Genomic DNA, 14,560 nt, shown 5'->3' on the forward strand with positions numbered 1-14,560 from the left:
CGTATTTGGTATATATTAGTGTATTGTTGAAAGTAAATTTGATTGATGTGTGTTTGTTAATGTGATTTATATTTATATATGTATTGTATATGTATATGTTTTATTGGTTGTACGTCGTAGACTGGTAATGATTGGGGGTAAGTTCGGTAATCTGGTTTCAACGGGTCCAATATTTAAAGCGAGCCATTTAAAACATCATATATGTCAATGAAAATGTGTGCCGATTTATATTTAACGGAAAAACGCTCGATTTTACACCGCAAATACTCCAGAAACTCTCTCACTTTATACGCGCAGAAAGTCTTATGACGGTGAATAACTTACAATCTCTCTCAAGTCGCGCATAAACTCTTAAAAAGCAAATGATTTACAGCCTCTCTACGTCGTACGCATATAAAGTTTTAAATGAACGAATAACTTGCAGCCTCTCAAAGTTGTACGCATATAAAGTTTTGAATGAACGAATAACTTACAGCCTCTCTACGTCGTACGCATATAAAGTTTTGAATGAACGAATAACTTGCAGCCTCTCAAGTCATATGCACCGAAAGTCTCGCATGAGGGAATGATTCACAGCCTCGCTCAAGTCATATGTACATAAATTCTCATAAACGCGAATGCACTGCAATAGGATTTGGCAGAGCGCAGTTCAAACAGGAAGCAGCGGTCAGAACCCAGAGCGAAGGGCCTTATGCAACCTGCACCGCGGAGTTTACTTCATTTTGACGCATCTCATAAATCGAGTGCAAGCGTTAAATTTCAAGTAGCCTGCGAAAGACATTAAAACTCTTAAGCGCCTTGAGTTACAACAGAATGAACGCTACCTACTGCTTACCTAAGCTCGACCAGTAAATAACTAAAATAAGACACAACGACCCTGCATTAAGCAGTTCACGATAGCACGCTGCCGTATATTAGGCACGTGTTGGTCGGTACGTGGTAATGTTGCGAGATGACCGTAACCGCGGGTGGCGCAATACACATACATGCTCGGTATCAACGATACAAGCTTCTATTTAGTTACCCTTACGCGTTTAGATATTTGGCGTACTTTAATTAGCACATTCAATATACCTGAGAAACATATTGATCATATCTATATTTTAGGACGAAATACTCTGAGTAACAGTGATCAAAAATTTCCAGTAAGTAAATGTAAATAAAATGTATTACAAATTATTCGCTGTAAAAATGGTCAACAAATTTAAAAAAAACTTGAAGATAAGTTAATGGAAGCAGAACATCGCGAGGAACGCACACAATAAATCTAGCATCGTATCAAGTTTTGCTGAGAATTTAAAGTGAAATTTGATCATTCGCTCACAGATAAGCGACGGCTAGTCTAAACACTTTTCACAAAGAATTAATCTCAATTAATTAAACCCATCAACCATCCGGAACGAGGCAAAACAAATAGTTAACCATCATTGAGAAGTGGCATGGAACATAAAACACGGAAATAAATTTCTTCTGTAATCACAAGCTTTAATGAAAAAATATCCTTGTCTACTATATCAGGATTGAAAATAAAGTAGGAAATCAAATCTTGTTTTTCAACATATCATATGAGTTTCAATTGCAAATTTTGCCGTAGAATACAACTGATGTAACTGGAAGATGCGAGAGGTAGCAGACTAGCAGTTGACCCACGAAACGCATGCTTCGCTCAATGCGCCGACCTGAGTCGCAATTTTAAGGCAGGGAGGAGGCCTGACCAGGCCGAGCAGCGGTGAAAGTCCTCCAGCTGTACAAGCAGAACCGGCGTAACTATGCTGCTGGAAACCATTCAGGAACCGTGCAGCCTCTCTCTAATACGATGCACACAATCGAGGTCACCTAGTGACTATGGAACTGCAACGGCCGTGGCTTCATAAGTATTATGGAATGTTGGTGACAGCCATGATCAGTTTGTATTGTAGGTAACGACTCGGGGAAACGCATTCAGTGCTGGTAGCATTCATAGTCCGGGCTGGTGGGATGGACCGATACTATTTCATCACTTAGTTCTTACGTCAGAATTTGCCAAATCAAAACTGGAACGTTATCAGTCGAGAGTGAAAAGCAATCAAAAAAGATAGTCACTGTAGGCGGACAAAGAATTAATGTTTAGAGACAGTGATAGTTGAAGGAATGCAGTCATTGTTAATTGCATTTTAAATTTTACTAAAAGAAGTGAAAATTTTCATAGCGAAATTTCTTGGGAATAATTGAAACTACGTTAGGCCAGTGACTTTCAGCTACATCGAAGCCATGAACGTAGTCATCCGGGACACCAAGACCTTGAAAGTGATTGGGAAAGCAGGAACCACTTCATATTTAATTACATGAAATTATACTCTTTATTCATGAAATTATAATACTACGGTACTATTCTCATGCGTGATTAAGCCTTGGTTTAAAACCAAGGTGCGTTTGTGGTCATGGCAGTTGTGACTGGTTATTCCTGATAATTTGTTATAAAAATAAAGATTGATGGTGTATCGGCAACAATTATGCACAATGCCACCCTTACTTGATACATAGTTCTTTGATTAGTAATTTCCAAAATTTTCCTCAGAAGATAGAGTTACTCACAAAAGTTCAAGATGATGCTCAAAAAGCTACAATTCGACATAGGAAATTCAAACTTTTAGCCACACAAACCGGCGAAGTTCATTCGCAAATTTCAAAGACATGAATCGCATAAAACGGATCAGTTTTCACGTTCTATCTTATTTCGTTAATTACAGAAAACGGTATGAATGCTAATATTAAAAAATAGATCTCTTACCGTTAACGTCATGCAGACGTCCCGTCTGCATGACAAGGTCGAACTTAAAAAAACTTTCAAACGAGACAACTATGTTCCAGTGCGAAGTATTGCATTACAAATCACAGCGAAAAACACCTCTTCAAGGCTGCTTCGATAATTAACGAAACATCCCAAGACAGACCCATGACCGAGCAAAATAAAATTAAGAATGAAAGCATTAAGCATGAAATCCATAATATTTAATGCAAAAATCTCGGTGAAACCTTTTCCTGGCGTAGACGGGGTAATACAAAACAAATATAGCTCTAGGATTACTCACTGGTCTAACTAATGGAAACGGTACGTCTATAATCGAGCGACACAACAAATGCACTCTGAGAAATCATCACCAAACACGATCACAAAATTATTTACGAGTTCCGAATATGAACGAGTTCATGACCAGTGGATTATTTATGATGAAGATGAAGGAGGTACTGATAAATTAATCGCTTTATCAACTAACGAACCAATCAATTATTTTTTAACACATCATTGCAAACGAAGTCGCCCTAATTATAGAGGCGTATAAGCTGGCGCATTATCGCTCTCTGGATTAGTATCTGGGTCAGATCCACTCAAGAACTCACTGCAGTAAAGTTCACACATTTGCTCCGTCGTCTCTGCACACAAGATGAGCGCAGAAAAGTTGCGTCTTGAGCGGCGGCAATGAATAATTGCAAAGAGGGTCCGGGTAACGAGCAAACACACAAAATACAGCAAGGGAAATCATTTTACTCAGTAAGTTCGAGGCCCACATCCCTCACACTTGCAAGCTCAGCAGTGTTTAACTTACTCTCTCCAGGTAAGACGAAACAAACGCATGGCAGACTGATCAAGCAAACCTAACGACTCAAAGCAAGCAAATGCAAGACAACTCAAGGTGAAACCAACGACAGTGAAAATACGAGTAATCACTTCGAGTGGTTAGCCGAGTTCGCGAGAGAAGCCAAGCCCGAGCTAGACTCGCAAACATTTGCGAGCGCTATGCAAAAATTAATTTGAGCATTCAATAGCAAAGATTTCGAAACGATATTTATTTCGATGATTTCCAACGAATGTTTCTTATATGCCTTATCCAAAAATGGAATGGTTTTCTTCTGGAAATCGCGTTTGTTTGGCCCACGGCCGCTGAAGGCTAAGCCTGAGTGGCTGGCCTTGTCTTCAGAACCTCCCGCCTATACTCAGAGCCTGTAGACGCGGATATCACATACGCCTGCTTGCTCGCGGCGAACGCTCCCTAGCTAATAATTATTGAAAAGTGATGGCCGATTATCTGGCAAGTTTTAGTTCCAATCGACCGTGTAAATTATGGGAAATAACACAAGTACCTTGAAATCAAGCGTAAGTTGTCACTTCGTGTGCTAGCTATGAAGTGTGAAGTTGGCCTACAATTTAATGTTATTCCATTTGTATGTTTACATTAAACAGTTCAAGATTGATTGAATACGGAGTATTCATCTTTCTTAAATCCATTAAAATATTTACTCAGAATAAATCCAAAATGACTGATCGTAATTAGAGAATTATTAAGTATCTTTGAATTGCATTGTGACTGAAATTTTCGTAGTGCAGGATTACTGTATTAACAACCGGAATTAACATTTTTCTTGTTTCTAGATTTCACCGCATCACATTTTTACGTCGCAATGCTCAATATGTAAGTATTGCGCTTGAATGATGTGCATCGTGCGTGGTATATAAATTATGCACTACGCAAATAACAGCGTGTGCGTCACAATACAATCGTGGATGCATGTACGAGTCATTTTGAATTTATGTACATTACGTAAATAGGTACTACTCAATACGTACTCTATGTAATGTTTAATTTACTCTGGACTAAAAGGTAACACAAGTAGCCGGAGCTCGAAAATAAACGAAATATATTAGGTTTGTACATTACCTGAGTAAAAAAGAGTGAAATTATTTAAATGGAAAACACACTTCAACCTCAATGCTAAAATATTGTAGCAAAAATATCAGCAACTGCTGTCCAAAATTCAATTCTAAAACACCGTAGCTAAGGGAGCAGATCGAGACCTTACCGCATCTGTTGCTAAAACCGACAGCATGATCCAGCCGATGCACGAGGATGGCATTACAGATCTCCTGAATTATCTTGAGGGTTGTTCCGATCAAACAGGCAAGTTCAGTTCTAAGTCAAAAAAGTGAGAGTCCTTGCATTTTGCTTACAAAAAACAAGCACGATCAAGCTCAGCTAGCGGCAGCAGCTGAAAGGCACGCGGCAAATACTGTTAAAGAATTCGTTCTCCAGGCGTTATCCTAATTAGAGTACGTGCGCAGCAATAAAAAATCTGCAAACGGGATATGGAGGCGTTGTGATGATACAGACTCCAATAATAATGAACATTTATTTATCGAAAATTGCTGAAATAAAATTAGGATTTTTTTTCATACTCAATTATTCAGATTATTTTGCTCATAGCGAATTGTGTGATTCGTGGTTGTTAGGTTCATATTTCTGTGGAAAATGAGCTATGTGTTTTTTAGGTTTAGCACCTGTGTGCAATAGTTCTCGCAGCGTTTATAATTTTTGATAAAGGAGAGATACGAGCGAAAGAAGACAGATAGCACAGGACGTGAGTCGGAGGCAAAATTACTGTCGTTATTCATACTTCCATTTTTTGCGAGGTGAATAATCCTTGACATGCGCGAAGGCCTAACGATTAAGTTATGCCGGTTATGAGATAAATCGTAACGATTTACTGAAAAGAAACCGAATGAAGACTCTTGCGGACCAATGATGTCAGCTGATGTGTTCTGATTCTGAAGCCAACAGTTCTGATTATCATTGTGACCTTCAACATTTTGTTTGTCAGCGCATCAGTGCATTGCGAACCCATTCATAACCATAGAAAGTTATATGCAGATGTATCAGAAACTTTATAAACTTTACCATTACCTATTGTCTGAGAAGGAAAGAATAGTCATCGATTGGAGTCTCCACGTCGCACGTCATCCGTACGTAACGTGAACGTCATGCCTCATTATTAGAAAATTGGCGTATACAAATTCTATGTGTCGAGGAGGCCTTTTTCTCGATGTGTTTCTGATGCATAACTGGAAACTTACATGTACCTAGCATCCTTGTAATAAAATAAGCGGCACCAGACCTTTCGCTGCCCTCCATTCCGGTATTTATAGGAAACTTCGCAATGTACAGTAAACTTTCGATCGTAACCACTGCATGTTAGTGGTTCCCCTCTAATGTGTGAATAGCGTTCTAGGATTAAAAATAACGGCTCAAGTGCGTCTCTGTACGTTAAGGGAGGCTAAGAATCGATTGCCGAAGCAATAACTAACCAAGGGAAGTAAAGTGATCTGTCAAAAATTTCTGTGGCTTATTGTGAATTGTAAATTGACGATCAAATTACGTTGAAGTACTTTCATTTAGCATGCTGTCTGAAAATACCGATAAAATATTAATTAGGAGCACCCGCTGTACGCTTATCTTACTTCAGTGTCCCGTTTCTAAGGGAGAGAAAGCATAATGATAGTAAATCATTTACTGCCCTGGTCCGCATCAGAACTGTTGATCCCCGTCTCGCAAACAGGCATCAATACACATCAGGTCGCCAGAAATTCATTGAACATGTCAGGTTATTCATTGCCAACGAAGCAAGTGCGAGTTTCCATTCCAGAAAGAATACGAATGTAACTCAATTATATATTTATCCGAAAATACGATTTTCTTAAAATAAGGAAAGAACAAAGAATTGGATGTGTTTTAATTCTTAGTTGATGAGCACTTCCTATTATTGAATTCGTGACACAATCAGAAGTCGGCAGCAAATAAATATATTGATGAGTTATAGCGATACTGAATTATTAATGGTGAAGATATCATTCTTATCAGATTATTTAAACTCGTGCTTTATTTTTCGACAGTACAGTAAAGCACGAGTTTAAATAATCGACAGTACAGTTGCAGTAAAATCACTGAACAGTTTTGAATTTAGCATAAAATTACATATCCATCATAACCAACGAACTAGAGACAAAACTCTGGCGAGAGAACGAAACTTGTTGCTCTCGCATCAGATCTGAGCTGCAGTTATTCTTCGTCATCTTCACCTCAATTTCAGGCTGCAATGAAGTCGTGACTTGGCCTGAGCATCACCGACCTGCTACCAATAATTTAGTTAAAATGATGATACCTTCCGTGCAAAGACTTCCTCGTCGCATCGCACTGCACACATGTACGCGCATCCGAGTTCGAAATGAGGATCACTTAGGCATGAACTAGTCGACCTTCTTGGGAAGCTGTGCAAGCAGTTCAAGTCATTTCAGACCGAGGTTGTGCATGGCGAAAGGAATGCATATGACCGCACCTCTTACTGTCAATGAACTTCTTCCGGGTATCGTTGTGGGTCACGTGCTGGGTATTGCTCAATGAATCCAAGGTTAACGATCTATTCCTGAAAATGAGAGAAATTTGTTATCTCTAACCATAAATAACTAACATGATTGTGATAATTTTAGAATTTGTGAAACTTAGAATGGCACCTGGGGACTATGAGAGCAAGTACCCTTAGCCATTGTGTAGCCGCCAGCAGTCGGAATAGCGTAGAGGTAGAAGAGTCGAGAATACCGACTAACCTATTGAGCAACGGTCAGAGCGGGCCAACTACCCAGCATCGACACTTGATAAAAAAAACGATCTTCGTAAGCTTATTTACAGCTAGTATATGTGTGAACCATCATAATAGAACTTATATGATAAAACTCGAAACGTAATTTCCTTATCTCTGCACACGGAGAGCTCATAACTCGAACCCAAACGATGAGGACGAGCGTGGCGATCCTTTACCAGGCCAGGTGGCGGCACTCCAAACTTTCACTGCAAGTGGCGGGCAGGACAGCCATGGTGTATATTTCCAGCGTCGCTAGGAGTACTTGTCCCTAACTGTTGGTAGCGAGCATTATGGCCGCATGTTGTAGTGTGGTGTATGTTGTGGTGTGGTGCATGTTGTGGTGTGGTGGATGTTGTGGTGTGGTGCATGTTGTGGTGTGATGCATGTTGTAGTGTGGTGCATGTTGCGGTGTGGTGGATGTTGTGATGTGGTGCATGTTGTAGCGTGGTGCATGTTGTAGTGTGGTGCATGTTGTAGTGTGGTGCATGTTGTAGTGTGGTGCATGTTGTAGTGTGGTGCATGTTGTAGTGTGGTGCATGTTGTGGTGTGGTGTAGGTTGTGGAGCAGTGCATAGTGAGGGTGAATTTCATTGTCAAATTCATGTGTGTAATAAAACGCATACGGATGTGGGACGCATGTCGAGATGCACATGCAATAGTAAGACGCTCGTCGTCGTGGTGCACATATAATGTGAGAGTACAGAATGTTATCCAACCAATACAAAAATACGCAGTACCGATGTTTCTCCAAAAAATATTTAACCTTTATGATTTATTGCTTAAAACATTATTTTTCAACATAAACCGTGCCGGTTACAGAGAAGCACGCTGAACTTGAATTTAACTAATATTTTCTAAAAGTTCATCGAACAATATAGTTTCGATAATATAAGTTGTCAGAAATATAAATGTATAATAATCATTGATGTAATTCAGTATAGCGTTCTGTATAAGGAAGTGCTAATACTTGCACGCTGGGAACTTATTCCCGAATAGATCATAGCATTGATCAAGAGTCAAATACGTCATTAACTTAAACTCGTGCCAGATGAAAAAGACTCGAAGCAACATAAATTCAAGTGGTAGTTTTGATGAAAATAAATTGATATAGCAGTATAGCTGGCACTAATTACTTTCACTAAGTAATTAATTTCTTGGTACTAAATCACTTTCACCTCCTGATCAGCGGAATCTATACTCAACGTGGTGGCACTGAAGATCCTTAATATTATTGTCGAGCAAATTGGAGGCCACCAATTGGAGGTAATTACAATTCGAAGGGCTTATATAGCAATTTAAAACCTAAAAGGTAATAGAAGGTTACATGGCGCAAATTAAGGAAGTAAATTTAAATAAACAAATTGATCCCAAGGTTACTCAGCACTGCGCCGAAATTTTTTACAGGAAAAAAATTATACGTACAAAGAAGTTTCAATTCAACTGACAAACATCAATGGATTTGATAATTATCCGTTCAAAAGTGTCCGAATTTCTGACCAGCCGTCACTGGTCAGACTGAAACTAAAATTCCTCGTTTTGGTCAAATTTCCTTTAAGTTGCTACTCACATTCTGCGACTTCAGACACGTGGATAATTCATGGAAAGTTGGAAACAACTTTAACATAACTAAAGAACAATTGAACATTTAGAAATTAACCATATAATTTTGAGTTAAATATATTGTAACTGTAAAGGAAACTTCTCCTACTCACCAGCTATGGAGGCAAGATCGAGTCCTCGTAGCGCGTCTAGGTTAGGTTCCGCAACTCCGACTTTTCGGTCTTGTCCGCTGACGTGCCGAACTCGACTCATTAACAAAAACAAAGCCACTACCAGCAACATTACGACGCCTTCACTCTTATTGTACAACATTGTTAAGCTCGATTGCAGATGAAATTAGAATTAAATGTATCTTAATTCAATTATTAACTATAATTAACTTCGGGTCGTAGTTGCCTTTTCGCACAGAAACGGTCACATTTCTTCGGTTGCAACACTCGATTCGAAATGTAAGAATAGATACAGAAAATAGACTATTTTCGATCAGTCGTTATCCCGATATTCGTTGGTTTGTCCCACTCTCACTTTTATCATCCCATCCACTGAGAGTGGCGTGCCCAGTCAAACGCAACTAGCACACCCACCGCACATCCACACACATCGGAGTCGCGTCGCATACTGGCGCGAGACTTGAGGGTTCTCCGCTTCCGAGTTTTGCTTTCGGCTTTATTAGAACTGAGTGCCAAATGCATATCACGGTAATTGAAAATTTTTAAAACGTCCATGGTATAAGCAATGCTCATAGATCACTTCCATAAACTATAGATCCACACTCTCACATGTAATTTTTTGAATAATCTAATGAGTGCACTATTTCATTTTAAAATATCACACTAATTTGAAAATTCATAGTGGCAATGCCAGGAGTTTTTTAGACTCTCCCTCAAGTTCATTTATGAGTCCTATAAGTAGACTAGTAAATTATCATGGATACCTGTATTATCATACATAAAAAATCAGTTTGAATCTCGAGTAAAGGAGGAAATTAAAAATGAACTGATTCTAAAAAATCTATGTTTGGTAAATCTAGGAATTTCGAGATTGAATTATGCGAACCATTTAGCACTGATGATTAAATTTGAGACAAAAAGCTAGGATAATTACAAGAGCGAAAACAAAAAACGTCCAGGCACGCATTATTAATTAATCATGCATTAGAGCCCTCGCATTTTGTCTGTGGCTGGAAATTATGTGCGCGTACAGAAGCGAAACTTGAAAAAATTACCTTCCTCGAAGGTATCTTCAGGCTCGGAAATTCGATTATAATTCATACAAATAAACCACTATTTATCTTGGTGAAAATTCCCATTTTAAACACTATAGCAATTTATTAACGGATAATTAGTCATCAGTTGGGATCACTATGCGTCAATCTTTACAAAGAACTTGGATATTAATTATGAAGTAATTCTTCTTAGAAATTTTCAGCGGGTAATGCTTTCCACTTCAGGAGGCGCACGGCGCAGAAAAGTCTATGGTGCTCCGCTGTACTATTTTCTTCCTCTCAGAAATACCACAGTTAATCACATATACAAAAGGGGGGCGAGAACGACACCATTAAAATGATAAGGAAATTGTGATTTTCTAACTATTGTTTTTTGATGATCATTTTTTTCATTGTGATTTTTAAGAATGGGTGATTTTTAAATTGAGATTTTGGTTTAGCGAAATGCTGTGTATATTGACTAATTGAATGGACATTTTTTAATGTTTATCCAAGTAAATAATGTCTGGCTTCGGTTTAATTTTTATGAAAAAAAAGAAATAAAAACCGGACTACGTACTATAAGCGAGTAATTAATATATGGCTATAAGTATAAAATTCGTAAATTAGACTTCCGTTTATTTTTCGTAATCACTAGTTAAAAAAGCACAAAATGGATCTCTATGCAAAGTGTTGTTGGTAGCGGCAGTTTGTGAGGATTTCGTAACTCGGATGCAAAATTATTACGAGATTGAGATCGACAAAATCGGGAATGACGGGATTGGTAATGACGGGATTGGTAATGGGATTGGTAATGATGGGATTAGTAATGACGGGATTGGTAATGACGGGATTGGTAATGACGGGATTGGTAAAGACAGGATTGGCAATGACGGGATTGGTAATGATTGTATTCGTAATGACGGGATTGGTAATGGGATTGGTAATGACGGGATTGGTAATGATGGGATTTGTAATGACGGGATTGGTAATGACAGGATTGGTAATGACGGGATTGGTAATGAAGGGATTGGTAATGACGGGATTGGTAAAGACAGGATTGGCAATGACGGGATTGGTAATGATTGTATTCGTAATGACGGGATTGGTAATGACGGGATTGGTTCTTTTTACACCACAAGTCTTAAACTAAATTATAAAAAATAAAATCTCCCTCTAGCCTGTGCTCTTCTTCCTCTCCTCCCCGCCATTGCTTACCTCATCTTCTCTCCTACCAATATTAAATAAATAATAACATGTCACATGTCAGCTGGACGTTGCAAATTAAAGACCTGACATGGGAATATTTCTTCAACTGCACATCATCCCAAATCTAAATCCAGAAGTTTCAGTGGTACGCGGGTTGAGATCGTTATTCAAGAATTATATTGAAATTGAGATAACAATTCATTATCTCAAATTAGATCAAAATCTTGAATGATGTAAATGAAAAGACAAATGCTTAACTAGCAGGTCAACACGACGCAGCTCGAGGCAGGAATTTCTCAAGATTTCAAAATCCTATCGTCATTAAAACCCCGTTTCTTTTATCCCACTGTGATCTCTTTTGAAATCAGTCCGTGTTTAGAAAAGAAATATCCGTGTAATCGCACCTTTATCATTTAAACACCATTCTTCTCATACCAGATTTTGATTTTTTATATATTATAACTAATTTTAAACGAGAAACACTCATTTTAGCTTTTTAATCAAAGTCCTCCCCTCCTGCGTTTTAATTTATCATTATTCCATTATTAAAATAATTTTTAGTGCCCAGGTAACATATGAAACGTTATGATCGCAGTACCGTACGACGCAGATCGATAGGCGTCACGGAGAGCCTCAAATTACGAGTCGATTCGATTTACAGCTTCGGGCACCAAATAAAAAGGATCAAAGATATTTTGGAGATGACATTTGTTGAATTATTTATATAATTTATATGTATTATAATTATAGGTTATTTATTATTTTATAAAATTTTTCATATAAAGGCTTAAGTCAATGTTGTTTTACCCCTCTGAGCCGAATTTAAACACGATAATGATCAAGCGAATAAAATATTAGTCGAATTTTATTAAGAATTACATTTCATACCAATAAATTGATACGATAGAACACCTTTACGGTTTTAACTTATATAAATCGTAGCTGTCTTCATTCCTCCGGATGTTACAAGAGATCAGCAAGTTATACTTTCAGCCTAATACTTTTCAAACAACAATAGTTTTCAAGCATTCGACTTTTTTGTGCGTCAATGCAATAATGAAATTATCTGGTATTTTCAGTTTAGTTTGGTTATTCATGTACTTTAATTGTAGAAGTTCCTATGGGATTGTTCTATAAAAGGGCAAATATCCGGATTTATTTCAAACCTAAATTTTTATAATCTCATGTTGCTACCAAGTATATATTAGCAAAAAGTATTCATTTAGTCAGAATCGACACTCATCCAAACTCACCCACGAACTTGCTTGCGAACGCAAGAACGAAATTTTGTTCAACTTAACAGCTCGTAATTGCTACCTGAACGGGTCTGCATGAAATTCCGAACAAAAGTAATTATCAGCAATACGCCGCGGTATGGATGATTACTGATTTTTGAGACATTTAATTATTATTACATTACTATGATCTTATCTATCCTAGATTGACCCATCCTAACCTAACCTAAGCTAACCTATCATATCATATATCATATCACAGTGATGTCTGCGCTGAAGAATGGGCCCGCCAGATATGTGGCCTGTCGCCGATTCTTCTCCTTTATGTAACTTGTTCACAGGAGATCTAAAAACAGGTCCTTTGACCAGAACTTTTCATAACTGATGATAGTTTGAAATTTCAACATGCTAGACTTCCACCAGGTTCGGTATGGTGCTAGGCATTTCAAGTCTGAGCATATACATATTTCTGTAATAATAATAATAATAATAATAATAATAATAATAATAATAATAATAATAATAATAATAATAATAGCGGTTTCAGTGTTTAGTAGACCGTAGGCATGTCGTCGCCGATTCTTAACATCGTAGAACACTCATAGCATTTTGCGGTCTCGAACTCACAACTCACTACTACAATTCTGCTGTGCTTAACCGCGCGGCCTCCCTCGATGATTCTGACCAGAAACTGGCGCACAGAGCTGGGACCGAACCCGCGCCTCTCTGCTCCAATCCTATAGTGCTCTGAACTTTAACCACTGGGCAAAAATATATGGGAAAAATTTATTTATTTGTCCATATATACATATATGGGTTAGACTCGCATCAGAGGATTATATAAGGCCAATAGAAATAGCATCTACTAAACTCAGATGGAAGGGTTAAGGAGCGGTACGACGAAACTGATCGGGATAATGAGTAAACAATAGATTGATATTGAATTTATTCGTTTAGCATAGCTTTATCTAGTGTGTTCTTGAACGCGTTCATACTCGGAGCGCCCACGATGTCATAAGCGAGGCCGTTCCACATGTCGGCGACTCGAAGCGAGAAAAAGTGTCGTCGCGTGGATGAGTTGCAACGCAGTTTTTTTTAGCTTATAGCCGTGGTCCCTAGTTTTGGTTCTTGTTTCAAATTCTAGTGATCCTTCAGGGACCTTGTACAAACCATGAGTATACTTGTATACTTCAATGAGGTCACCACGCAGGCGTAGATAACAGAGGCTCGGAAGCTTCATAATCATAATTCAGAGGCCTGGAAGCGTAAGACTTGCCCTTCAAGCCTGGAATTATCTTTGTTGCATGTCTTTCAACACTCTCTACTAAATTTGTTCACTTTTCAAGTTTTGGGAACCGCATAGTGTTTCTTCCAAGCTCTAGGTTCAAGCGCACGACAGCGGCAAACAAAAGCTTCATCCTTTCTGCATCTAGAAAATCGTAAGAACGTCTGATCATGCCAAGAAGTTTAACTAGCTTGCGCTTCAATATGCCTAGAAAATGTCAGCCCCTTGTCGACATAAACTCCCAAATCTTTTTCCACGCTAGACTGTTCAATCATTACTCTCTCGTCTCGTTGCAACCATGTCTTCTCATACTGTAATCTTGCTGTTCATTGTTTCCCGAGGAGAAGCACTTTTCACTTGTCAGCATTAAAACGCATCTGCTACTCATCAGCCCACTTAGCTAACTATCAAGATCATCTTACAATAGCATTTTATTTGACGCATCCTTAACTGTTTTATAAACTTTTGTGTCGTCGGCATACATGGAGCACACGCTTGACACTACTTTTGGCAGATCGTTTATAAAAACAAGGAAAATAATATGCGTTTAAAAATTACCTTTTAAAGACAACACTTCTGAACAATCCAGTGTCTTGGATGTTACACATGTACAATGAAT

At 38.3% G+C, this 14,560-nt stretch overlaps 1 protein-coding gene across 1 annotated transcript in view; it reads right to left on the reverse strand.

Annotated features, from left to right (window-relative positions):
* The window catches only part of LOC108678409, a 54,361-nt gene extending 44,748 nt beyond the window's left edge, over positions 1-9,613 (reverse strand). The window contains exon 1 of the mRNA XM_018166823.2: positions 9,161-9,613. Within this exon, the coding sequence (XP_018022312.1) occupies positions 9,161-9,320 (160 nt within the window). The 5' untranslated portion in view covers positions 9,321-9,613. The remainder of the gene's footprint in view (positions 1-9,160) is intronic.
* Positions 9,614-14,560: the final 4,947 nt, after the last annotated feature.

The sequence above is a fragment of the Hyalella azteca genome, unplaced genomic scaffold, assembly GCF_000764305.2.
Source record: "Hyalella azteca isolate HAZT.00-mixed unplaced genomic scaffold, Hazt_2.0.2 contig15239, whole genome shotgun sequence".
Classification (NCBI taxonomy): Eukaryota; Metazoa; Arthropoda; class Malacostraca; order Amphipoda; family Hyalellidae; genus Hyalella; species Hyalella azteca.